This window comes from Hippopotamus amphibius, chromosome 11, assembly GCF_030028045.1.
Source record: "Hippopotamus amphibius kiboko isolate mHipAmp2 chromosome 11, mHipAmp2.hap2, whole genome shotgun sequence".
NCBI classification, from domain to species: Eukaryota; Metazoa; Chordata; class Mammalia; order Artiodactyla; family Hippopotamidae; genus Hippopotamus; species Hippopotamus amphibius.
Genome location: NC_080196.1, coordinates 29,485,608 through 29,513,490, shown reverse-complemented (window position 1 = coordinate 29,513,490; position 27,883 = coordinate 29,485,608). Strand labels below are relative to the sequence as shown.

General features: G+C 39.1%; 1 protein-coding gene and 1 pseudogene across 1 annotated transcript; one reads left to right on the top strand and one right to left on the bottom strand.

The window, feature by feature from the left end:
• The first annotated feature begins 153 nt into the window (after nucleotides 1–153).
• Nucleotides 154–13,755, top strand: GLYATL3 (glycine-N-acyltransferase like 3). The gene is made up of 5 exons (XM_057700205.1): nucleotides 154–238; nucleotides 5,279–5,386; nucleotides 5,847–5,973; nucleotides 9,474–9,600; nucleotides 13,329–13,755. The coding sequence occupies exons 1-5, from the start codon at nucleotides 161–163 to the stop codon at nucleotides 13,753–13,755; spliced, it is 867 nt and encodes a 288-aa protein (XP_057556188.1). The 5' UTR covers nucleotides 154–160.
• An 11,677-nt stretch (nucleotides 13,756–25,432) lies between these two features.
• Nucleotides 25,433–27,046, bottom strand: LOC130830871 (endogenous retrovirus group K member 10 Gag polyprotein-like; annotated as a pseudogene).
• Between the last annotated feature and the right edge of the window lie 837 nt (nucleotides 27,047–27,883).

The following is a 27,883-nucleotide window of genomic DNA, read 5'->3' as shown; positions in this document are numbered from 1 at the left end:
CCTTCTTCCCTCTTCAGGGGAAGATGGCATTCAGAATTAGATGCAGTGAAAACAAGGCTTCAAGGATCTTCCTGGGTAGATTCAAATGTTAACAGGCAAAAATTAAATGCATACCTTCACATTTTTAATTAGGTGTGGCATTACTAGCGCTCTGGAGAAGATGTTGGTGCTTAACTGTTCTACCAAATTACTGATCCTGGAAAAAGTGTTGAAGAGTCACTTTCCTGAATCGCTCAAGGTACATACAATACATTTAAGAGCTTTATCTTCCTCATTTATTAATCTATGAAATAATGTCAGGCTGGTAGCAGTTTCCCAAATTTTCCTGTTGATAAGACTCTCTGAAGTCTGTCATACAGAGTGAAGTAAGTCAGAAAGAGAAAAACAAATACTGTATGTTAATGCATATATATGGAATCTAGAAAAATGGTACTGATGAACCTATTGGCAGGGCAGGAATAAAGGTGCAGACATAAAGAACGGACTTGAGGACACGGGGGGAAGGGGAGGCTGGGATGAAGTGAGAGAGTAGCATTGACATATGTACACTACCAAGTGTAAAATAGATGGCCAGTGGGAAGCTGCTGCATAGCGCAGGGAGATCAGCTTGGTGCTTTGTGACAACCTAGAGGGGTAGGATAGAAAGGGTGGGAGGGAGGCTCAAGAGGGAGGGGATATATGTATACATACAGCTGATTGACTTTGTTGTACAGCAGAAACTAACAAAGCATCGTAAAGCAATTATAATCCAATAAAGACTGAAGAAAAAAAAAGACTCTCTGGGAGCACTTGTTAAACATACAGCTTCCCAGTCTCCTCCTAGAAACCGATTCAGTGGATCGTGAATACGGACCAGGTTGTTATATTTTTGACAGGCTAGATGACTCCTAGGAAAATTTAGGTCATGCTGGACTAGACTATTTCTAAAGTAAATTTGAGTTCTAAATTTTTTTTAATGACACAAGAGTATGTTGGGCAGCATTGCTTTAAGAACATAATCTAGGTACACAATGGAACTGAAGCTTAGGGGTTGCTGTAAGATTTTTTTCTGTTTATTGCAAGAGCTCTGTTTTTCAAGTTTTTCCAGTGGCTTTTGTTGATCATCAGACCTCTATCTGTTGAAGTCTTCTAAAAGTCCATGAGGGTTTGCTGTAATTCAGAGCTACTGTCGGAGATGGCATTAACCAAAGATTACAAATAAATGTAAGATTAGAAATATTTTAAGCACTTGGAGAGAAAAATGTAGACTGCAATGAGATTGTCTTCAAAGGCTGAGTTTCTTGAGCGAGGAGAGCCCAGTAACAGTGGTTTTCAAATGTGAATGGCATGCTGATAACCCAGAAGAGTTTTAATGAATCATAATTTCTGGAAACAGAGACCAGGGAGCTGTGTCTCAACAAACACCCTGGATAATCCTTATTTACACTAAAATATGAACAAAAATGATCTAGAGAAAGTCCTGTAGGGCAGTGTTTGGATCGATTAACCTGATCATTTTGCCTTCTTGATAGTAGGGAAAATCTGATTGATAATTTGGGATCATATGGCTAAAAAAGTACCAAATAGACAATCTGGCCCAAATTTTCCCTTTCTGAATGCTGTCACTGGGATGAATAAATGGATTAAGTGAATAGGCTACTTTCCTTGGAGAACACGTTGACTAACTCTTTTGCCAAAGAGAAATAGAAAGGTTTTGGTGACCTTTACAGGGTCAGAAACATATGCAAGACAAAGATGGGCCCCTAGATCGTAAATATTATATTTGGTTAATACTTTTGCCTACAGAGAATTTCCATTTTTTTAATCCTTCTTACAACTTTGTAAGATATCTATTAACACTTTTTATAAATGAATAAATTGAAGTTCAAAGATAATGCAACAAGTACAGCAGAGTTAAATCTCAGTTCTTTCAATTTCTTGTCTACTGTATTTCCCACAGCAACTTAGCTACCAGATGCTCAGGTATAGATGCTGATTTTTTTTTTAACCCCTCCCACAGTACTTAGCATGGGGCTTTGCCCATAAGAATTACTCAAACTGTTGTTGATTGGACACTGGAAGCTTTAAACGATAGTTACTTACTAATTCCTTACTTGTTCATATCTTACTTTTTAAAGACTTCTGAATTCAGATTAGTTCACTTGATATAAATGATATGTGTAATTTTTAAAAATATCTTTCACACGATCTCATTTGAACTTCAAAAATACCTAATCAGTTCCTCTCCAATATTAATTCCTCTGTAATATTAATACCTCTGAATAGGCAGATATTTATATTATAATTTTACAGATGATATTACTAAGTCACTTCCCCATCTCTAAGTACTAGAGTTCGGACTTAAATCCGAACTCTAGCACTTAGAGGTTATCACATTATCAGATTCCAAACTGAGTGTTCTTTTGAAATGTTTGCCTCTCATTTTACCATTTGAAGTAAGAATTAAGGAAATGAAACATGTAGGCACGGATTGATGCCTTCCTTGTGTAATCTCCTCTTTCATAGCTGCTTAGAGAGGTTATCACATTATCAGATTCCAAACTGAGTGTTCTTTTGAAATGTTTGCCTCTCATTTTACCATTTGAAGTAAGAATTAAGGAAATGAAACATGTAGGCACGGATTGATGCCTTCCTTGTGTAATCTCCTCTTTCATAGCTGCTTAGAGAGGTTATCACATTATCAGATTCCAAACTGAGTGTTCTTTTGAAATGTTTGCCTCTCATTTTACCATTTGAAGTAAGAATTAAGGAAATGAAACATGTAGGCACGGATTGATGCCTTCCTTGTGTAATCTCCTCTTTCATAGCTGCTTAGCTCGGTATTCCCAACTTCTCATGTTTCATACACTGAGTATCTTTATCCTTGGATCTCTTTATCCTGCTTTCATTATTGCATTGTATGTAATTCCTGGCTTTGTTCTTTGACCATAGTTTCAAAATACCCTTTCAGTAAACACTATGTTCTTTAGAGAATAAAAAAGAAAAAAAAGACAGCTTTGTTTTTCACTGTTCCTCCACCCATTGGAGTTTATGGCCATGTATTTTATAATCTCACCTTAATGCTTAAGTGATTAAATATCCCTCCAGATTTCCTTCACAAGCTCTACCTGCTCATTCCTCCAGCATCTTTACTTCCCCCTTGCCACTTCCCGTCACCTCTTAACACTCACCCTTTCGATAAACTATTACTGGAGGGGTTTGTTTGTTTTCAACCAATGCCAAAATTTTTAGTTGATTCTGATCTTTTACAGACAAGTTATTTTTTTTTCAGAATCTGAATATTGTGAAGAGTTTTTTCCTTTTAACTTTATGAACATTTTGATCATATTTAAGCTCCATTCTTGAATAAGGATGTATGCTTTCCTCATGTGAAAACAGCTAATAAACATATTATTCTGTATATGTAAGATCAGCAACCCCAGAATTTAATGATTACCAGAACAAGCATGACCTTTCCAGGTTACCTTAGTTTGTGGATTTTCACTAAGTGTGATGCATGTTACACATTGGTATTAGCCAGACTACATTCAGAAAGATACAGTCTATGAGGAGATTTGAGTGCGGTCCCAGGTTGGGTAAGACAGAAGAGAGTTGGATAATGTTCTAGACATTGAGATGAATGATTTGAATTAAGATAGTGATAAAGGAGGTAAAATGTAGGCTCCAAAGGCCTTATAATTTTTTTCACTGAAGTGTAACACTAGAAAGTGCACTTAACATAATGATGCAACTCAATTAATTTTCACAAAGCAAATGTCTATGAAACCTCTACTCCAGTCAAGAAAGAACATTATATCAGATGCCATTCCTCCCCACCCCCTAGTGCTCTTTTCCTGTCACTACCTTTCCCTGCTCCCCAAGAATGACCACTATCCTGGCTTCTTTTTTTTTTTTGGTTGCATTGTCTTCATTGTTGCACGTGGGCTTTCTCTAGTTGTGGTGAGCAGGGGCTACTCTTTGTTGCCGTGCGCAGGCTTCTCATTGCAGTGGCCTCTCTTGTGGAGCACTGGCTCTAGGTGCGTAGGCTTCAGTAGTTGCGGCATGAGGGCTCAGTAGTTGCAGCATGCAGGCTCATAGTTGTGGCGTACAGGCTTAACTGCTCTGTGGCAAGTGGGATCTTCCCAGACCAGGGCTCAAACCTGTGTCCCCGGGATTGGCAGGTGGATTCTCAACCACATCACTACAGGAAGTCCCTATCCTGACTTCTAAAGTCATCATTTAGTTGTGCCTGTCTTTGAATGTAATATAAATTGGATCACCTAATAAGTATCTTTTCATATTTAGCTTCTTAGGCTAGATACCACATTGCTGTTTTGTAATCCATAGTAGGAATAAATGCCACAATTTATTTATTTATTTATTTATTTATTTATTTATTTATTTATTTATTCCACTGTTACTGAACATTTACATTGTTTCCAGTTTCTGTCTACAGTATTATGAAAATGCTGCTGTGAACACTGGCCTATAGCACAGCTCTCCTCGTTACCACCACAGCTTTATCTTCTCTAGCAGCACACAGATAACGCATGAAAGCTGTTTTGTAGAACAGACATCCTTGATTCTTAATGGAGAAAACAACGTGAAAGGCCACAGAACAGAATTGTAATATTACTTCAGTATTGTTTAGTCAGCAAGTGTTTGGGCAGCAATGTGAGACTCTAAGTGACACATAGTTATGACCCTTAGGGAATTCTCATAGAGATTTGCTCCATCAAATACGAAATGCAGGATGTGTTTTTGGCATTTTTTTTTCCTGGGAGGGGTGGTGTTTCAGTCTCAAGTGATATTTAATTGTAATTCAGGGTTGAAGGAATAGTTGTATTTCACAGATTATTTTCAGAGAGTATAATAAATTTCAGATGCAGCTGAGCATCAAAATTATCTGTAGAACTTTTAAAAGAGAGATGAGCCCTAAATCCATCTATCAGATTCTGATTCATTCAGTAAGTATTGCTGACCTATGTGCCAAGCCCCCACCTAGTAAGCCTATTGATTTGGTACCTCTCACCATTGTGCTGTAAAAAACTAAGTTTGGGGAGAATTTTCATAGGCTTTCATAGACATTTTTACCAGTTTTCATGTGCACAGATGAAATAACAAAGGAGAAGTTTGTACGTGTGTGTGTGCGTGTGTTGTGTGTATGTGTGTATATAGTTATATTTATAATTTCCCCTCGTGGCCATGATTATGCAGTAGAACAAGAAGTGAAAAGGGTAGTATGCACCTCAAATGGTTAGTAATGTGATTGGCGTGTCCTCTGTGTTCTCTGCCTCAGGTTTATGGAGCAGTGATGAACATAAATCGTGGGAATCCCTTTCAAAAGGAAGTGGTACTGGATTCATGGCCCAACTTCAAAGCTGTCATCACTCGGCGGCAGAAAGAGGTATGGTTTTGAAAGGCAAAAAAATAAGAGTTGGCATCAACTGGAGAGAAAAGATGAGGTAAAGAGCTATTGTAACCACCATAGCTTAACAAGCTACATATTTCACCATTAGCTTCTCATTTGACTGGCTTTGAAGTATCAGACACATGAAAACCTCCAGTCTAAATGTGTTCAGTAGGGTGTTTCTCTAGTGTTTCATAATCCCCAGAAGCATGAAGCATACCTGCTTGTACACACTCGTTTTTCCACTGGGGTGAGGATTCCTTATGCCCAATGACTTTGGTCATGTGAGTAAATATGGAAGAAGATTGAAAAAGAGAGCATCGTTCCTATTCTGCCTCTGAGACCAAAGAGAGGCTCAAGTGATCAAAGATGTGCTGTCGACCATATAAGGGAAGTTCTGAGAATTCTATATCTAGAGGATGTGTTCATGTGTTTGTGATTACGTGTTCTGTCCTAGGCTGAGACAGACAACCTGGACCATTATACTAACGCCTATGCTGTGTTCTACAAAGATGTCAGAGCTTACCGACAGCTGTTGGAAGAACGTGGTATTATCAACTGGGACCAAGTATTTCAAATACAGGGTGGGTCAAGTGCAAGATACTAGGCAGGCATTTTTTTTCTTCTTTTTGTCATATCTATCAGATAGATAAATACACACATATATTTCACATATATATATACGCACATATGCACAAATGCATATACACACATTTTATATATTTACAGCTTATGCATTACAGTTTTGTAACAATACATTTTTTTACTGCTAATGAGCCTTGCCCTTTGGGGTAGGCAGAGGCCATTTAAATGGGGCTGCTTTTAAGTGAAATATTTTTTTCCAAAAATGTTATCAGTGAGTATCACAGCATATTTTTCCTATTACTCCTCACCCTTTCCTATCAGTCTTTTAAAGCAACACTAATTTAAGTCTAAGTCAATAGGTAAGCCTCTCTTCTTTCTAAAGAAAATGATTCTGGAAGGAGATGATCAACTGATCTGCATAGGATATCCTGAAATGATTTTATAAGGAAAGAGTATATGTGAGCTCCAAGGAGATAACTGCATGCCCATTGATGCCACTGGAAGAGCTTTAGGCCAATACAGAGGAGATTCAGTTTCTAATTACTTGGATGGACGGCTTCAGCTTCAGTGTATCACTTACTTTCTCAACTTTTTATAATGATTGGGGGTTGATATAGGCAATGAAGTTACTGTTTGTAACTCTTCCAGTGAAATGGATTTCTTGATCATTTGATAGGAAGGTAGGAATCCCCATGTTAGACATAGAAAGTCTGAAAGTCTTTTTCAGCCAGAAACAGCTGAAGCCCTCTACAAGAAAAATTTCTGTCTACCTACAATGACTAATGCAAGCTCACAACCTAAAGACTTGGGATGTTGTATAAAATCCCTTTGCAAATGCTCAAAAAGACCTTACAGAGGTAGTTCTAAACTCTCTCTCTCTTTTACCCCAGTTATGCTGATTAGAAATCAGGCATGGTTCTACCACTTGCTTATCCAATGCAGAAAAATCTTCTCACCAGTATTACTTTAATGTGGAAATGAGTATATTTCCTCCTTGATGTGAAAAATCATGGCAGTAATTGGATGGATTTTGGCGCTATTGGTTAATATCCTCAAATCACCTGAATCCATCATTATGGAGAGAATAACCCTGTAATTGCCAATTTTTTTTTTCAGAAGGCTGAGCTGATAGTCATGAGTGAGTTATAGTCATTTAAGTTGATTCAGTCATCCTTCCTGATGCTTTGGTGGGGATAGATATGAATTATAGCACCTAGCATAGCTGCAGTGGTAAAATCCCTCATTTACCATGTAGGACAGTGCAGGCATTTTTCTTGGCTTCTGATGTGGTCTTGACCGTAGGCTTCTCTAGTAAGAAATGTAATCTCCTTAGGACATTGAATGGCTTCTAAGAAGTCATCAATATCTTTACTATTCTTATTCAGAGCACCTAAAAAGGTGCTGTTTCCCTAACATCCCTAAATCATGAGTAACTCTAAAAGCCTATCAACTTCCATATAAACATACGATGTTTTACTTTCTGCCATAGTGCAGGCTCAGTCACAGCTACTGGTTGGGCAGCCTGGATAGATCAGGCTTTAGGCAGTGAAGCTACTTCAGTACCAGGTGTTCAGAGAAACAGCGTACCCTGCACGAGAATGCCTTTGTCATTTTTAATCTAAGAGCCATCCATAACCAATATTAAATCAGGGTTAACCGGCTGACCTACTCAGAGGAACTCCTTGTGTTTGCCATGAGAGGGCAGGAAATGAAAAAGTGCTCAGCTGCCCAGACAAGCCAGGCTCCCTGCTCATGTTAGTTGCATAAGCAAGAAAGCCTGTCTATGTGAGCACCAGCCTGAAAGTTTCAGAGCCCTGCCCACTGGTAACTCTGGCCCAATGAATGCTCTGAGTTCTGGCTTATTTAGTTAGCAGTCCCTCCCCTTCTAAGGAGGTAAGATGGACAATGGCAAAACAAGAAGTGGCGGTTCCTTTCTCCTGTGAGAAAGGAGACAATCATTTGTTAAAAGTGACACCTTATCAATGGACAGAAGGACATGATTCAACACCATGGAGAGGTGATCAGCAAAATTCAGACTATGGGACTCTACCCAGCAAAAGACTGGATTCTAATTAATTATCAAAAGAAGTTTTTAAAGTGGGGGAGGGCAGCTGGAAATTGAAAAAAAACCTGTAAATTAAAAGACAAGACAAAAATGGGCAGAATCAAACTATAGTATTTAAGGATGCAGACTAGGATAATAAAACTGTAAAGAAAACAAGAAAGTGATTATCATAAAATTATTATAATGGTTATTCTTGGAGGAGAGGGAAGGAATTGTGCTTGGGAGAGTGATATAAGTAGAAGGTGGCTAGTCCATTTCTATTCTGTGGCTGTAGTAGTAGTTAAAATATATGTAATTAATTAAGCTATGCCTTTGTTTTACACTGTTTTTTGTACCTATTATATCTTATAATTTTAAAAGGTTTTTAAAGAAATGTTAAGCTGACTTTTAGAAAGAATTTGTTCAGTGTAACTTAGGAGAAAGAAATTCTGTTGGAACAACCATTCGCACCTGTGGTTGGCGCTAGCTACTACTACTTAGATGTAATTCAGTGTTATAATATGGGGTACTAGCCACAGCATCTAAAATTTTAATAGCATCAGTAGATAAGAACTGCTTCTCTTTTCTTAGACTTAACTCCCTGTGGGGAGAGCCAAGGCCCAGAGCACAGCCTGTGTTCACCGTGACCTCCCACTCATGTTTTCTTCAAGAGGAAGTGATTTCCTGGGAGGAGGAAACAAGCCATTAGATATGGAAGGAAGCGGGAACGTCAGTTTCCAGAGAATTCAGTCAATCAGGAGCCAGACTGGAAAGGATAGAACAGATGGGGATTTGGAGAGGCAGAGCAGTCAGTTCTAAGTAAACAGAAGCTCCCCTGCCATGTAAGCGCTAGCAGAACAGAGACCGTGCGATTCTTGTGTCCCATGTCCAGCGCAGTGCTTTATACACAAGTCCTGAACAAGTATTTATAGACAATACAGTAAAGTTATGACAAATGAGTGGCATCTGGATAAGTTAAGTTCAGAATAAATCTCACCAATGCTAAGTTTTTATCTTGATATTGCTGTGATGGGCATTTAGGCAAGATGCTGGAAGACAGTCTTTAAAGTGAGATTGCCATGCCAAAGAAATCCAAGCTCTTTTGCACTTGTAGAGCTATAAAACATCGCTTACCTTCAGGAGCTTAAGATCAATCTGAGAAGTCAGGAAAATCAAAGTTCCCACAAGACATCATAGATTCCTAAGTGATATTCTCATCAGAATTTCCCATGTAAGATCATGGTCACGATGGAAATGTGAAAATCCCACACAAGATTTGAAAATCAGAGAAAGATAGCTGTAATAATTCATATATAAATATGTAGTGATTAGGATAATTCAACATAGCAAACTGGTGGTATTGATGATACTGAATATAAAAAATACTGCAACAAATTTCCTTTTGAATTTTCAAATAAAACAGCCACATTTTTCTTTGTGTGTTTCCACATACAGGGCTGCAGAACGAGTTATATGATGTCTCCAAAGCTGTTGCCAACTCAAAGCAGTTAGACGTAAAGCTAGCTTCCTTCAAGGCTGTTTGCTTTTCTCCGGTTTCAGCTCTGCCAGACACCAGTTTCTTGTATGTAGACCAAGTTTCTCCATTTGGGGGAGGATTTATGCAATAGACGTACAAATAGCAGTACCTGGAATACTTAGTATCATTAAGGAATATTTTGGTATCTTGGATTTAGGTCACTAAGTCTAAATAGATGTGTGTGTGTGTGTGTGTTTACTCTTTTCCTTTTTGCTGTGTTTGACTGCTCACAATTTTCTGCAAAATCAAATCAGTGTCTTTGTCCATACTAATAAATGAATTCAGGAGTCCTGTATTTTCATAGCATATAAATAAAAATCATTTCTTGCCCATCCTCCTCCCCCAAATAATTCTAAATAACCTCTGTTGTCTGAGCCCAAGGTGGTTGTTATTGTTTTTTGTTGCGTCAGGGATGAGGGTGTATAACCCGACTTATGTGCCTTATATGCCAAGAACGAAATGGTTTAAACACGTTACCTCTTGAATCCTTTCCACAACCCTATAATGCAGTACTATGATTTTTCTTTTTTTGAACAGAATTGAAGTAACACACAGAAGTAAATTGTAGAGCCAGAAAATATTCCCAAAAAGTCTGATTCCAAAATCCAGACCTTCATACATATAGCTGATTTACCTCACTGTACACAGAAGCTAACACAACATTGTAAAGCAACTGTACCCCAATTTTTTAAAAATCCACCCCTTCAAACATGTGTTTATGTCTGCATTCTTTTTTTTTTTGTATAATTTTTCCTTATTTCACTATCATCATCATTGTTACTGGGGTTTTTTTGGTTTGTTTTTTTGTCTTGGGGGTTTTTTTTGGCTGCGTTGGTCTTCATTGCTGCGCATGGGCTTTCTCTAGCTGTGGCAAGTGGGGGCTACTCTTCATTGTGGTGCATGGGCTTCTCACTGTGGTGGCTTCTTTTGTTGCCGAGCATGGGTTCTAGGTGCACAGGCTTCAGTAGTTGTGGTGTGTGGCCTCAGTAGTTGTGGCGCATGGGCCTAGTTGCTCCGTGGCATGTGGGATCTTCCCGGACCAGGGCTCAAACCTGTGTCCCCTGCATTGGCAGGCAGATTCTTAACCAATGGGCCACCAAGGAAGTCCTGCATTCTTCCTTTCTTCCTAGTTTGTGGTCCCTGCTCTGTCACTCACTAGTCACCTTCCATTTTGCTTAAACTTTCTGAGCCTCAATCAATTTCTTCTCAAAAATTAATCTCTAATATCTTCCTTACAAGTTTCTTCTAAGCAAATGAGACCTGATACTTGAAAAGTACCCATCTCAGTGAATGTTAGTTTTCTTCACTTCTATGGTGTATGTTGAAGAAATTATTGAGCAAAACAAGACTAAACCTAGAAAAGAATGGACACTTTGTCACATAAAGCAACTGGACTTCATTTTATTTTATTTTTTCAGTTAAGAAATTTTTCAAACACAAATACTGAATTTTTTTTATAAATTTATTTTTTATTTATTTCTATTTATTGGCTGCGTTGGGTCTTTGCTGCTGCAGACTTTCTCTAGTTGTGGCGAATGGAGGCTATTCTTCATTGTGCTGCATGGGCTTCTCATTGCAGTGGCTTCTCTTGTTGCAGAGCACAGGCTCTAGGCGCTCGGGCTCAGTAGTTGTGGCACACGGGCTTTGTTGCTCCAAGGCATGTGGGATCTTCCTGGATCAGGGCTCGAACCCGTGTCCCCTGCATTGGCAAGCGGATTCTTAACCGCTGTACGGCCAGGGAAGTCCAATATACTGAATTAATCAGACATTATCTCATTATTCTTAAATATTACATGTCTATATCTCCAAAAAATAAGAATTATTTTTTTTAAAAAAAGCACTTTACTAATATCACTTATGTGTCAGGGGTCCCCAAGACCATCCACAGGCTCAATGATTGGCTAGGAGGACTCACAGGACTCAACATATATAGTTGTGGCTCTAATTTATTACAATGAAAGGATATACAGCAAAATCAGCAAAGGGAAAAAGATGCTTTGGCAAAGTTTAGAGGAAACCAGGCACAAATTTTCCAGGGTCCTCCCCCAGCAGAGTCACACAGGACATGCTTGATTTGCCCAGCAATGAGTTGTGACAGGATTTTTATTGAAGGCACTCTCTGCCAAGCATGTACCAATTCCCTAGAGTCCCAGAAGGAAAGCGGGTGTTCAGCATAAACTACATTGATTGTACAAACAGTTAGATCCAGCTGACCACTTTTACCAGTTCTGGGAATGGCAGGACCCCTACAGAAATCCATATTGCCAGACACCAGCGAAGGGTCAAGCTAGCAAGCAGGCTTTTCTAAAAATAGTGGCCTCGAGCTTGCTGTATTAACTCTTTCCTTAAAGTTTTGTTAACATTATTTCTTTAAAATAACTGGTAGCTAGTCACATTTCCCAGATTATCATAATATTTTTAGGAGTTTATTTGTTTTGAATAAGCATCTAACTAAGGTTCATACATTGCAACTGGTTAATATCTCTCAAGTTTCTTTTAACAGAGACGTTCCCCTGTCATCTTTTTTATTTCTCACATTACTTTTTGTTGGGAAAAAAATCAGGCTATTTGTCCTTTAGAGTTTTAGAGTTTCCCACAGTGTGTTTACTGTCATATCCCTGAGATGTTATTTTAAACCTTCCTTGATCCCCAGTCAGGCTTTTTAAAATCAGATTTTTGACTTGAATTGCTCCCTTCTGCCTCAGAAGTTAGGCAATTTGTCTTTACACCTACATCATCACCCAAATTTGTACACTTTATTTTGGATACCTGCCCTTCAGATACAAGGTCATAGTCTCTATGTCACTCCTGAAACACGTGCCTCAGTGTTTTCATTTGCAGTGACATTTCTGCCTGAGGCTTCTTTGAAAGTTTATTTTCAACAATAAAATTAAAAATCCTATTAAGCCAGTCACTGCTTGTATTTGTTTATTCTTCCCCCTGCTTAGTGGTTAGATGAGTGACCCAGTGTCAGAGCCCACAGAATACCTGGAATGTGAGCTAACACTGCAGAACCACTAATGAAAAGAAAACACAAACATGCTCTTTATAAAGAAGATCGTAGTGAGAATGACATTACCAGTCTCTTAGCGCACTGATAACTTCAAGAATGAAAGCAAATTCGGTAGCACAACCAGCCCCAAAGACTTGTAACTAAGTAATCCATCTCAAGTTCTCAGAAATTGCACCAATTTTTTATTTTATGTTTTTCATCTTAATGCCATGGGTTTTGAAACCTTTTTCCAGACCTTTTAGGGAAAGGTCTAGAAGAGCTAGCATTGCTTGAACATCTACGTATGCCTAGAATATTCAGCAATTTGTGTTTCTTTTCTGGTCATGATTCATAAATATAGAAGTTCTATCCTACAACATTTCTTTTTACCAAGAAAGAGATTAGGGGCCCAAGAATGTGGACTTATTTAAGGCTTCAAGGAGGGTGTCAGCAGACTCAGGAGTTAGTAAGAACAAGTCTGAGATTTGTTTCACGGGAAAATGAAATACTTGCCTGCATCTATTCTGAGGACAATAACAAATAAAATTCAAAGGAAAGATTAAATTTAATTCAATGATCATTTTGTCCTATCAGAAACGATACCCTAAAAGATCTTATAAGTTGTGAGTGATGATTCTAATTCATTGAAAATATTCTGGTATTTGCCAAGCACAATCTTGCAGATGATTTTTTTCAGTTTGAATCAGTGTAAAAAGGGAAGCAGTTGTTTGTGGTCACATGATCCGAAGTTCATATTTCTTCTCATGTCACTTCCTTCGAGAATGAATTCTTCCCCACAACTCACCTACCTGAGCGTTGCCGATGCTGATCTACTCAACCGGACTTGGTCTCGGGGAGGCAATGAACAGTGTCGCCGGTACATCGCCCACCTCATCTCCTGCTTCCCAAGTGTGTGTGTCCGTGATGACAAGGGGAACCCCGTGTCTTGGTCTATCACAGACCAGTTCGCCACCATGTGCCATGGCTACACCCTGCCAGAGCATCGCAGGAAAGGTTATAACCGGCTGGTGGCCCTCACGCTGGCCAGGAAGTTGCGAAGCCAGGGATTCCCCTGCCAGGGCAACGTCCTCGATGACAACGTGTCATCCATCAGCCTCCTGAAGAGCATCCAAGCCGAGTTCTTACCTTGTCGGTTCCATAGGCTTATTCTCACCCCTGCAACTTTCTCTGGGCAAGTTCACCCCTAGCCCATTGGAACTCCAGGAATTTTCTTCCTTTTTCTTGAACATACACGCACTCCTTAGGTGCCAATGAGGGAAAGATGAAAACTAGAATCAGGAGAACATTAAATTGTTGAGAAGGACCAGAAGACAAGCAGGGTTAGGCTGTGAAGCCCTAACTCTCCCTGTCTCAGGTTGCTACAGCACTGACCACAGGGGTTAGAGACCGCTGTGGCTAAAAACAGGCTAATCACCCTCCTCTGGGATCTACTGCAGGAAGAAGGTGCTAAAGCCAGCAGGTCTCAGCACAGGAGCAGAAAAACGGCATGAGGACAAATGATTTAGCAAGGGGAGCACGTGGGTACTGCTTCCTCATCGCTGCTTGGTCTTCTGCTGGGTTTTCTCCCCAGCACGCCTGTCCCCTTCCACCACAGATGATGCTCCCCTGTGCCTGCCGCGGCTCTGTCTCTCCAGACTCTTCCTACCACCTGTGACTCAAGTTCTCTGTAGAATATCCTGCTTTTTTCCCCTTTAATTGCTGTCTCTCCACTTCTCCCTAGGACTCTCGTCTATAGTTGTTCCCTGGGAATGTTTGCATGCCGTGGTTCTCCCATTTTAGTGCCTTTCAGAATCATCTGGAAGGCAGGTGGCAACACGGATGGCTGAAACTCTCCCCACAGCCCCTGATTCAGTAAGTCCGAGGTTGGGCCGGAGAATTTGTATTTCTAACAAGTTTCCATTTCTCAGTTGCCTTGGATGGAGGAATGAGGACATGGGCATTTTAAAACCTAGAAACAAACAACAACAAAAATAAATAAATAAATAAAAATTATTTAAAAAGAAGCCAGAAACAGACGATCTCGGCATAAGACTGGACACTGCCTATCGCCTATTCCAGCCCCCTTGTTGATAATCTGCTCTCTCGTGGGAAGCTAAAATGCATATAGAGATGTGAATTTGGATATGCAAATGCACATGTAAACATACACACACATATATTTACATTTCTTTTATGTTTCTGTATGCAGATGTGCTTACTCAGAGAATTTTGATAATTCTCTCATTACATATGAAGATTTGAGGACCAAAGAAAATAAATGACTTCTTCGAGATTATATAGATAATCAGTGCTAGAGGTTGAGCTATGGTTGAGAATGGTGATGTTTTGATTTCAACCTATATTTTTCACTAAGTCATGTATCTTTTTTGTAAAGGAAATTTAAATGATTAAATAATAAAATCAAGACATTAATTTTTTATCCTTGTCAGTATTCTTTTTTTTAAATTTTGGTTCCAATTCCTTGTGTATGCATATCTCTCAAGGACAACAAAGAAAGAAATAAACATCACAAAAACTATGTTCTTCTATCTGCAATAAAAGCCAATACAAACACAATGGTTGGATTTGTCTAGCCTGGATACAGTTGACTTAGCCGTATAGAAAATATTGGTTTCTTATTCCATGGAGGTTACAAAAGTCCCAACTACAAAGATAAGAGGAAATCTAAATTTTAGGTGTTTATCCTGAGAAAAGTAAACAAACTGGCTGAAGGAGAGGTTTGTTTTAATAAAAAATACATTTCCTTGAGAATGAATATATGCTTAGGTCACCATGAGCCAGTGGTTACCTAGACACTCATCCTTGGTGCGGGAGGGAAGAGCTCTAACTGGAGTCTATAAATCTCTCGGGAGAAAGTGGTCTAGTTTCTGCCCCAGGGATTCTCATTAGCTTTACATTGATTAACTGAGGGTTCCTGCCACCTGGTACATAGTACCATTATTATAGGCCTGTTTCTTATTTTCTTACTAACAATAATGTGCCTACTACTTACTTAACATTTAACTACGTGCTGATAATTGTGCCAAATTTTATATATACGTGTGTGTGTGTGTGTGATCTATCTTACTGTGGGAATTCTGGCTCAGGGGTTTTATGAATCATCAAAAGTTATACAGATTTTAAGTCATGATCAGAGCCCGAGTTTGTCAGATTCTGAAGGCTGTACTTTTAAGTATTATGTTAATTGGCCTCTCAAGCAACTTGGAACTCTCTGAGGACACAGTACAGGCAACATGTTCAACTCCCCTGAGACATGTATTTGTCTGTTCTGGGTGGATGCTGACTTGGATTTTGCGATTGTGTGTTTAGTGAGGATGAATGTTCATGCTGCCTAAGACCCACGGAGGGGAAATACAGAGGAAGGATGGAGAATTCAGTCTGCTCAAACTTGGGGAGCAGGACGAGGCAGGGCAGGTTGGAAGGACATTTACACATCCTCTAGAACAGAATCTTATTTAATAACACAGCTTTCATTTCTACTCATTTTGCATTTTTCACCACAGATTTTTCTTTGGTGATTTGAATTTTGAGAAAAAACATGAAAGAATGCAAATTAAATTTCTTTAAGTTGTGTGTGATGATACCTAAAGTTTCATATCCATTTTTCTAATCTCAGTAAACACTAGGAGAAGGGGAAACATAAAACTGAAAGTAAAACACAGCCAATGGAATAGCACAGCACCAACTACAAAGATGATTTCTCCCTTCAAGCCTGGGATGCTAGTATTAAAATTATTTTAGTTGGGGAAAATAAAAATAGTAAAAAAATACAGATGGAGGGATTGTTGTGTCAGTATAGGTGACATTAACAGCCTAATTCTCTTTCTCCGTGTTTCTAATCACCCATGTTTCTCAATCTCTGATAGAAATCTTGGTCTCAACTATAAAACTCAGTTGCTGGCAGCCTTTTGTTTTTTCTGATCTTACTGTATCTGAGCAATGAGGTGAAAGAGAGAAGGAAGCCACTCCCAGCCTCTCCCCTTTTCCTTACCGCCTCCAGCCTCAGCAGTGCTGGTGACGTGTGTGTTCCAGCTCTGTTCCAATTTTGTTCACTTGAGTGAACTTTATTCTGGCTCTTGTGACTTAAAAAGTTACAAACAAGAATAGCTAACATCCAGGTATTCTTCTTCCCAACTGATGTGTGGCTTTCTCTGCCTCTAACAGATCTATGTGTTTCCAAGGCAAAATATGCTCTAGATTTTAAACGCTGTTAGAAGGCATTGCTTATAATACAATAGGACCCTCAGACTTTAGTTAGTGCCATGTAGTTACTTCAATGAACACTAGATGTCAGATTTTAGTTCTAGATTATTTCGCAAAGAGCGCTCGATTTGTTTCTAGTTATCTTGTTGTTTCATTAGAATTTTTAAATTTTATTTATTTATTGGCTCTGCTGTGCAGCTTACTGTATCTTAGTTCCCTGACCAGGGACTGAACCCAAGTCCTGGCATTGAAAGTGCCAAGTCCTAACCACTGAACCACAAGGCAAGTCCCTTTGCTTCATTTTTGACTATTCCCTTTCAGCAGATTCCTGGGACTAAGAACATGGAAAATAACTATACAAAAATAACAATACAGATTTCAGTAAAAAAACATGTTAAAAGGGGAGATTAACCCCACAAACATTAAAACATACTATAAAACTTATATAAAGTATAGTAATGGTACATGATTATGCAGTACAATGAGTCAGGGGAAAAAAGGTCCAGAAATAACAACAAGTACATAGGAAAGTTTAAAATAAGATCTAAGTGGCATCTCAAGTCACTGGGGAAAAGATGGAATTTTAAATAAATGGCAATGAGACAAATGGAGAGCAGTCTGAAAAAAAAGTAAAATAAAATTAAAGTCATACTTCATACCTATATAGAAATAAACTCCAAATTGATCCAAGATATGAATAAACAAAGCCTTTAAAAAGAAAAGAAGTCATACAAATACTAGAAGAAAGCATCGGTTGGTTCCTTTATAATCTAGATATAAGGAAAGGTTTTCCAAATTCAGATGTAATAAAGGAAAAATATTAAGTTCGATAAATAAAATACATATGTATGTGTGCCTGTGTGTGATTTCTCAATGGCAAAAAGATCTAGCGTCAAAATACAAATCACAAGCTAGGAGGAACTATTCGCAATTTAGATCACAAATAGAGAACTATTTTCTGTAAAATGTAAAGAGCCCTTAACACTGAGAGGAGGAAAAAAAATACTCAAATCCAATAGAAAAATGGGCAAGAGACATGGTTAGTTCACAGAAAAATTTAAAAAATGACCCTTAAAAGTATGAAAAGATGCTTAACTTCACTCAAAAGAAAAATGCAAGTAAACTATCATGCAATACCTTTTCCCATGTATCAGACTGGCAAAAATAAAAAATATTGAGAACACAAGTTTGAAGCTGTAGAAAACAGGCACATTCATATACTGATAGTGGGAGTAGGAAAGTTACTACTCCAGCGAGGGGAATTCAGTAACATCTAATAAAATACATATGCATCTACACAAGCAATTCAACTTCCAGAAATTTACCCTGAGAATCCCTCCACAAATATAAAACCAATGTTTGCACTGGGTTATTCACTCAGATATTATTTGTAATATCAAACTTTTAGAAACAACCTATATTTCCATCCTTCAAAGTACAGTTGAATGAATTATGACACATCTACACAGTGAAGCACTTGTAGCAAGAAGGAAGTTCTCCATGGTGTAATTTGAGGTAGTTTCCATGAAACATTTTTAAGTGGAAAAAAAAGCTATGTGTACAAGAGTATGTAAGAAAGAATGAGAAAATTAGTGTATATCAAATAGATCTCTGCTAATTTTTCTTACTTTTGCGAATAGAAACACAGGAAGATTAAATCAGAAACTATTTTTTAAGTGACCTATAAGTAGTGGAGTTAGGGATGGGAATAAGACTTCCCTGAATATATCCCTTTTATACTGTTTTGACTTTTGAACAATGTAGGAACCTGGGATTAAAGATGATATCTATTCTTTGGCTCTGTCGACTAAAAAGGCCTACAAGTAACAATACTCAGTGATCATCCCCGATAGCCAGATGTTTGTAAATACCTTTCTGGGAGAATAGAACTCTTGGAGAAAAGGCTGAAGAACAGGAAAAGGAAAGAAGAAAAGGAAAGAACACCTTGGGCAAGAAAATAAGGAAATTCTTAAGACTAAATGTGGTCATGTTGGGAATTCCCTGGCAGTGCAATGGTTAGGACTCCACGCTTTCACTGCCAAGGGCTCTGGTTCAACAAAAAGAAAAAAAAAAAAAAAAAAAAGAAGTGGTCATGTCAAAAGAAAACAGAACTGGTACAATGAATCTCCTACTTGGCACATTTGATATCAAATATAACAGCATCAAAAGTAACAATAATAAAATGGATTATAACACATGAATTTTTTTAAAAAAAATCCTTGAGTCCACAATGATATGAAAACAGGGGTGGTCTGGCAAACAAAATCTCTTCTTTACAGAATACCTACTAAAGAATGCAGAAGGAATGACAAATTAGAAAATTGCCATTTTGCAATCTTCAATTTAAGAACCAACTCAAGCAAGGATTATTATTAAATAATATTAAATAAAACTTATTTAATATTATTATTACTTGCTAATTGTAAAGGGTGAAATGGATCTGTATAAGGGAGATGACCAGTTGTCACCATCTTTTACCAAGTGGTCAAGCTTAGCATGAGCCACAGTGGAAGAACCCAACACTATGTGCCTTCTGATACGATGCAGTGAGAAGTACAATACATCACCATGTAGATTTCTGGCCAAAATTATGTAACCTGAATCTAATCATAAGGGAAAAATCACAAGGGGAAAATCAGAATAATCCAAACTGCGGATGGAACATTGTATCAGACAACTGGCCTGAACTCTTTGAAAAAGTTAATGTCGTGGGTGAGGAGAAAAGATGTCAGTGCTTCCTTCTAGATTATAGGAGACTACAGAAACTTAATCAACTGCAGCTCATGAACCTTTATTGAATTCTGGATCAGAAGAACAAACTCTAAAACACACATTTTGTAGACCATTGGGAAAAATTAAATATGATATATTAAATGATATTATTGAATTAATGTTAATTTGCTTAGGTATGCCATTGGTAATGTGGTGGCATTTATTTTTTTAAGATGCATGCTGAAGTATTTATCAGTAAAGTATGATATCTGTAATTTAATTTCAAATAATTTCTATTGAAGGAATGTCTATATGGTTTGAGTGTGTGTGTGTGTGTGTGTGTGTAAAGAAAGAGAGAGATCAAATATGACAAAATATCGGTGAATCCAGGTGAACAAGAGCTGTTTATTATACTATTCTTTTAACTATTTTTATGTTTGAATCAAAATAAAACTAATGGTAGAAAGTGGTAGAATTTTACAGGCAGCTCAACCTATGTACAAATGACAAACAGGTCATCACAAATTGAATGTAAAATATTGTATTTAAAGTGTTCTTTTATTCTCAGTTTTCTTTGACTCAAGATTCCTTTTTTCTCTTTTCATTGGAAACTCCATGACTAATAATTACTAATAAGTGTTGAATTTGTGATGTTTGACTCTACTCAAAAACCTTAAACCCAGACATAGGAGACAATTTAGGTGAGCAATAGATGATGGAAACCTGAGAGGCAAAGAGTGAAGAAGCAGAAACAGAGAGGTCTCAAAGGAGGAAAGAAAGAAAAAGCAGAACTCCAAAGAAAAACTGAAAGATAAACACAGTAGAAATAGGAAATTAATTAATTCAACAGTGGTATCAGGCACTGGTCTAGGTACTGGAGATACGATAGTGATAATTACATTGCAGTGAACAAAATTTTAAAAAATCCCTGCCTTCATTCCTTCTAAGAGGAAATGGCATCTACTATGTGACCAGCAGTGTTCTAGGCGCTTTACATATATTAAATTATTTGCTCCCAACAACAACCCCACAGGATTGGTACTATTCTTACCCCCACTTTTCAGATGGGTAAACTAAGGTACAAAAAGTAAGTAGGCTGCCTAAAGTCATGCAGCTAATATACGGCAGGGATAGAAATTAAATCCAGGGAGTTTGGCTCCATCACTCACGCTCTCAAATTCTGCACTATATCACAATTAAAAAGGAAGGAAGGAACTGCATAAAAGATCAAAAAAAAAAAAAAAAGGAGGAGGAGGAGAAAGTGCAGACGAAGGCAAGGTAAAAGAGACACAAAGCATGGTCAGAGGAAAGGAGGGAAGGGTACCTATCGGGAGTATGAAACTGAAGGAGGGCTAAATTCCATGCCTTTGTTAATGAATTTATGGCATTGAAAATAACATAGGATTGTCCTCAATAAAAGAGCTGAGAAAGAAGGGGGACTAGAGATAAGCAGTGGGGTTACTAATGATCAACTCAACCTACTACTCCATTCTGTCCAAGCCTTGCGCTGGAGGGAGGAATTATGAAGTATGAATAACTGATAACATGGGATTATTGCTAACAGTTTCTTTGAGTTCCTGGACATTCCAGGGCAACTCGTTGGCAGATTTGCTGAATGAGAGACTCAGTATTTTCCACCCATGCTTTGCTTGTGAAAAATGAAGGAAATTGTTACAGCAAGATATTTGGGAAATGAAATCTCTCTAGATGTAAAATATCACTGAGGCTTTCTACAGCTGTTACACCCCTTATCTGACCACGTGCACGTTGGTTAATACAATAACGTAATGGGAAGAAAAACTGCCTTGCCCCATTAAAAATGTCTTATTATAAACTAATCAAGATTAGGTATATTAAGATCATGACCTCTATTTTACTAGCCTAAGTGATTATCTTATTTGAAATATTTCATAAGTATTAATTCACCCATATTGAGTCAAAGATTGACTTATCTCTGGAATAACACTACAGGCTGCTGTTGAACAGCTCATATTTTGTTTGTGCTCAGGATGAATGTAAGGTAAAGAACACTGGTTCTTTATCATCATCATAAAGTGCCAACTCAATTACTAATGACACAATTTCCTGTTTAATAAGTTGCTTACTCATACTCAGCGAGAGAGCCTGGTCTTAAATCCTAATCTCTGGAAGGAGAGGAAGATGATGGACACGCTTTAAAACTGTGGGTGATGCAGGCAGCTGACAATGAATAAGAGTTGAAAATTCTCCTTTAAGCAGCTACTACTCAGAGTGCCACATGCATCATCTCTTGTGGCTGATGGGCACGCCCAGAATTCTTTGTCCTTTCAAAGTGCCTGGCCAACATCTTTTAAGGGTTGCCACCTCTCTATGGAGTGAAAAGGCAATGTGCTTAAATGTTTCATTCAAAAACTATCATACCTATACGGCAAGTTAGTCTCTCTTTTCATCTCCTAGGAGCACACCCTTTGGTAATACAAAATTTAAAACAAAGATTCCTTTTTAAAAAATTTGCCTTAGGGACTTCCTAGGTGGCACAGTGGTTAAGAATCCACCTACCAATGCAGGGGACACAGGTTTGATCCCTGGTCCGGGAGGATCCCACATGCCTCAGGAGCAACTAAGCCCGTGAGCCACAACTACTGAAGCCTGTGCTCTGCAACCACTGAAGTCCACATACGTAGAGCCCATGCTCTGCAACAAGAGAAGCCACTGCACTGAAACGCCCAAGCTCCGCTGCCGGAGCCTGCCGGCAAAATCAATCAGGTCCTTAGGCAACACGACGCAGCTTAGAAAGAAAGAAAGACAGACACACAAAAGATGGGGTCGAGAGGATCAGAAGCTCACAGGCAACTGACAACCTTCTTTATTTTACAGTGGCTTTTTATACAGATTAAAGAAGGGGAGTCATAGACAGCAAGGCTAAAAGAAAAATGATTCTTTCTTTAGGTAAAAATGTGTTTTTCCCATAACCATCTACCGTAGCGAGCACAAGACCTGCTGTTGATTGTTTCTAGATGTACTAGCGAGATCACAGATCTGTGGGCGCACATAGTGCAGCCCAGGGGATCACATGCCTTTTTCCATAGCACATAGTCAAAGGTCAGGGGTGGCGGGACAGAGAGCTATGCTTGCCTAGGCAAGCCCTTAAAGTAAGGCAGCTCCCAGGGCTATGTCCTGGAGACCAAGGCCCCTTTTTGGGGGCAACTACGGAAGCCAGGACCCCTGTTCAGGGCAGCTCCCCCTTCTTTATTTTAAAAAGAGCGCATTCCTGTGCTCCTGCAAACGCACGTGAACCCCGTGGACTGCAGCCTTGATAGCCCACAGGCGCTGCATAAACATTCTGATAACACATGGGATAAGTGCCAAAATAATAAAAAACAAAGTTAGTAGGCCAATAACAGTAAAACCCAAATATTTAAAATTTTTTAAAGAAGGCACGTGTTTCAAAAATTCTTGTATGAAATTTTCTGCTCTTTTTCCCAAATCCTCATCAGGTGGAGGAGCATCTTGTATGTCTAATATCTCCTTATGTAAAGATGCCAAATCCAAGGAAATGTTATTGTTAAACCATATTCCTTGCAAATGGTTTTTCACCCTTTCCCAAGTCGTCATACTAATGTTATATTGCTTTGGGGTGACACAAATCCAATTATAATTGCCGTGACAGCGTAATTGTCCTCTTAGCTTTAACCCTTGAATTTCATCTCCCAGATACATGACAACATCATAAAGAGCATTCAAACGTTTCTCTAATTTTTGATCAATATTCTCCTGAGTCCCCAAAGCCATAGAAACATTTTTTGCCAACTTATCTACAAAAGTGGCTGTAATGCACTGTTTCTGATAGAGAGATAGCAGCCATAGTAGCAGTGGTAATGAGAGTTATTAAAGATATAATTCCTAAAATAATTAATCCTATCGCCCTACGGGAACGCATTAAAGCTTTTTCAACATTTTTCCATAATTCCAATCCTTTCTCATCATACCAAGTTTCATTAATGTAAACAGGAAGCATTACAAAAGCAGGCTGCCGAAGCACTATTATTTGCCTTCCTTCTACTAATCCTCTAACACAGTTAGTCAATAAGCAATTAAAACAATTAACATAATATTTTTTCCCCCCAAGATAATCATGAAAACGGATATTTATTTCCCCGACTATTAAGGCAAAAGGCGTTGGAACACAAGCTCTGGGATAGTGACGTGTGTTATTCCATGAGCGGATGTACTTAAACCGAAGATCGCAGGTACCAATTCGTAAAATGGAAGCTTTTTTGTTCATGGCTGCCGTGAGTCTCCAAAGTTCAGTCTGAAAAACTCGAGGACCACCAATATTCCAAATTCTGGAAACCAATGGTCGAATGGTGCCTCCTGAGTCAGGGGGTGTATCTGGAGACCAGTCCCACAACATCTCTGATGATCCTGTTATGTTATATACGGAAGCAACCTCACCACGGCACTGCTTCCAAGGAACAGCAATTCCTTTACGGCTGACTGTCCACTCACAAAATGGAATATCAGAGGGTCCCATGCCATGTTTACGTTGAGGGATCCCTATTCCATCTGTCAACCCAGAACCAGCCAACCATATGCTTGAATTACTATCCCAATAGGTCATACGATTGATAGAAATGCATCCTGACTTATTTGTTTTCCAAGAAAAGCAAATAGGTAATTGATCACTCATCCCAGTATAATTAAAGCTCTTGGCAACAGGCCGAATATGACTATCAGATAAACCTCCTAAAAGTACAGTATCATTTGTATATACAGGAATGATTTGAAACTCCCAACCAACAGGTTGTAAGAGAGGGGGATCAGGAACATAAGCCCAGTAAGTTCCCTCTGTACAAGTGAGAGGCAATTGAGTGAAAAGGGTTAACAAAGTGAGCAATAGAACCATAGGATTATTGTTATTAGGAGGTGAGACGTCCACAGATCCGGAGAGGCGCTGTGCTTCAGTCACAAAGGCTCTCAGCTGTTCCTCCGTGGGTGGATGATTCCTCTCCTGCAGAGTCAATCCTCTCATCTGATTCACCAGGGATCTTCTCCGCCGTCCGTACCAGCCTCTCCGGCAGCCAGCGCGGCGCTTCGACATCCTGAGGAAATACACAAATATGTCCTTGTCCCCATATTAGGACGGGATCTGGTCCATGCCAGTGATTAGTAAGGGGATCTTTCCATTTTACCATGGCCTTATTGGCACAATTTGGATTCCATAGCCCTTGAGCTGCTGAGTGGCCTTGAATGTCCAATTGTAAAAAATTTAAAACAAATAAAACATGATTAAAATAATTCTGTGGCGTCCAGGGGTATAATTTCCCCCTTTTTATTTTAAATAATTGATTTTTGAGCGCTTGATGTGCTCTTTCCACAATACCTTGACCTTGTGGATTATAAGGAATTCCTGTTTTGTGCAGTATGCACAGTTGTTTACAAAATGTTTAGAAGTTCTTACCTGTGTAGCCTGAGCCATTGTCAGTTTTAATCTCCTTAGGTTGGCCCATAATGACAAAACACCGTAAACAATGTGCAATGCAATGTGTACTAGCTTCTCTTGGCTGAAGCGTAGCATGAATGAAGCCAGAAAAAGTATCTATAGTAACATGAGCATATTTCTGTTTTCCAAATTCTGCAATATGAGTTACATCCATTTGCCAGATATGATTAGGTAAAAGCCCACGGGGGTTTACTCCCAAATGGGGAACAGAAAGCAACTGTGGGCATGTGTCACACTGTTTTACAATCTGTCTAGCTGCTTCTCTGGAGATTTTAAATTGCAGTCTCAGACTGTTACTATTTTGATGATGTAATTTATGTGATTGAACAGCTAATTCTTCAGGGGTTAATTCTACAGTGGTAAATATTTTTGTAGTAAGATCAACCTTATTATTGCCTTCTGCAAGAGGGCTTGCTAGACCTGAATGAGCACGAATATGCCCAAAATAACATTTTGCAGTTCGAGTCCTAATTATTGTTTGAATTTCCCTGAATAACTGTGACCTGTGGCTGCCCCTGGGACTTATGTTTCCTAAGTTGCTGATATAAAACTTCATTTATAGATTTTTCCCTGCAGGGCAGCAGCCAAAGTGATCCCTTGTACATAAGATGGGCCGATGTCAGCACAAATCCTTACGTAATCAGACAGGCCCCCCTTCTTTCTATATGGCCTTAATGCTGCTTGACAAGCTGAATTAGCATTTTCATATGCCAATTGTCGTACTAACACCAAACCAGCTTGTTCATCTCCAATTATTTTTCCCACTGTCTCTAATAGTCTGGCAACAAAATCCTGATAAGGCTCATCAGGACCCTGCCTTATTTTAGAAAGATCCTCCGTTTTCTTATTTGAATTTGGTAATTTTTTCCAAGCTCGCAGGGCGGCAGTATTGATTTGTGGGTAGGCATTTGGGGGGTAGATAAGCTGAGTATTTGTATCTCTATAAGCTCCTTCCCCTAGTAACATCTCATAACTTACATTTAATCCCTGTTGTCGATTTATATCAGCTGTAGTGCCACAATTCTCAGAATATTCTGATTTCCATAATAGATAGTCTCCCCCAGTAAGGCAAGCTCGTGCTATCTGTTTCCAGTTGTTGGGAGGCAGATATTGATTTCCAAGGGCCTCTATGATGGCTAATGTAAACGGGGCTGTAGGGCCATATTGAGCACAAGCCATCTTTAACTCCTTTAACTGTTTAAAAGGTAAGGGCTCATAGTATCTCTGCTGTTGAGCGTTCTCAAAAACAGGATAAAGAACTGGAAAACTTGTTATTGGTTCCCCTTCTCTATGAGCATGATGTAAAGCTTGCTGCAAAGGGGACAATAATTTTGGGAAGGGTTTTTCAGAATTAAGAGGGAGCTTTTCGGAGCTAAAATAGGTTTTTACCGCATAAGGAGAATGTGGACGCTCCTCGAAAGGAGGAGGGGGATCTAGTCCTGCGACCACGGAGGGAGGTTGCTCAGAAGAATGTTGCTTACTTAAATCATCAATAATTGCCTTAGGTATTCTCTGACTTATTTCCTGCAGTAAGTCTCGTATCTGTTGTAAATTAAAACCTAATTTTTCCGAATTAGTTATTTGAGGGGACTGTTCCAATCCCATGAGGACCTCCCATGGAGGCTCCTTATCATGATAATGAGCCGCCTGATCTTCTAAATCCAATTGTTCCCCCTCACTTAATTCATCATCATTATTTACACCCACCTGTAAAGGCTCAGCAGGCGGCGCTGAAGGCTGGGGAATCCCCGGCCCAACCCCTGAAGAGCCATTTTCCAGCTTAGATTCTAGTTTCAGATTTTCGTGAGCGGGATCTAAACAATCTCGTATAAGAGTCCATAAAGAAAATGCATCTATAGGTACTTTACTGGGACCATGAACAGAATAATAATCTCTCAACCGTTCTCCCACCTTTCCCCAAGTATTACTATTTACAGTTCCTTCTTCAGGAAACCAAGGACAGACTTCTTCAATAAAAGACAAGAATTTTTTAACTGTGTTTTATTTACATGAATTCCGCGGTCATTTAGCATAGTCTTTAACATATATACAAACAACTGCTTACTATTACCTTGTCCCATAATTTCTTACTCTCGACAATACTCTCCCTGCCCACACACTTACCTTAACGGCTTTTTCTCGGGATCCCTTTTTCACCTGGGCAGCGGCCGTCACCGTGTTCCTTCAGGTCCCTGTTCGGGCGCCACTTGCCGGAGCCTGCCGGCAAAATCGATCAGGTCCTTAGGCAAACACGACGCGGCTTAGAAAGAAAGAAAGACAGACACACAAAAGATGGGGTCGAGAGGATCAGAAGCTCACAGGCAACTGACAACCTTCTTTATTTTACAGTGGCTTTTTATACAGATTAAAGAAGGGGAGTCATAGACAGCAAGGCTAAAAGAAAAATGATTCTTTCTTTAGGTAACAATGTGTTTTTCCCATAGCCATCTACCGTAGCGAGCACAAGACCTGCTGTTGATTGTTTCTAGATATACTAGCGAGATCACAGACCTGTGGGCGCACATAGTGCAGCCCAGGGGATCACATGCCTTTTTCCATAGCACATAGTCAAAGGTCAGGGGTGGCGGGACAGAGAGCTATGCTTGCCTAGGCAAGCCCTCAAAGTATGGCAGCTCCCAGGGCTATGTCCTGGAGACCAAGGCCCCTTTTGGGGGGCAACTACGGAAGCCAGGACCCCTGTTCAGGGCAGCTCCCCGCACACCGCAAAGAAGAGTAGCCCCCACTTGCCACAATTAGAGAAAGCCTGCGCTCAGGAACGAACACCAAACACAGCCAAAAAGAAAAAAGAAAAAAAAATTGCCTCAGTTTCCATTTTATCTTAGGCCACGAGCTAAGCTGCTTGCTATCCCCAAGCATGGCCACGTTCCCTCTCTTTTTCTTTTTTCTCCTATTTACAA

Bases quoted from the DNA above. Each gene is read 5' to 3' on its own strand.
- GLYATL3 (XM_057700205.1), top strand. From the start codon at position 161: ATGTTGGTGCTTAACTGTTCTACCAAATTACTGATCCTGGAAAAAGTG. The intron at 5,387-5,846 runs GTATGGTTTTGA...GTTCTGTCCTAG, and splicing joins TCACTCGGCGGCAGAAAGAG to GCTGAGACAGACAACCTGGA. The intron at 9,601-13,328 runs GTATGTAGACCA...ACTTCCTTCGAG, and splicing joins CTGCCAGACACCAGTTTCTT to AATGAATTCTTCCCCACAAC.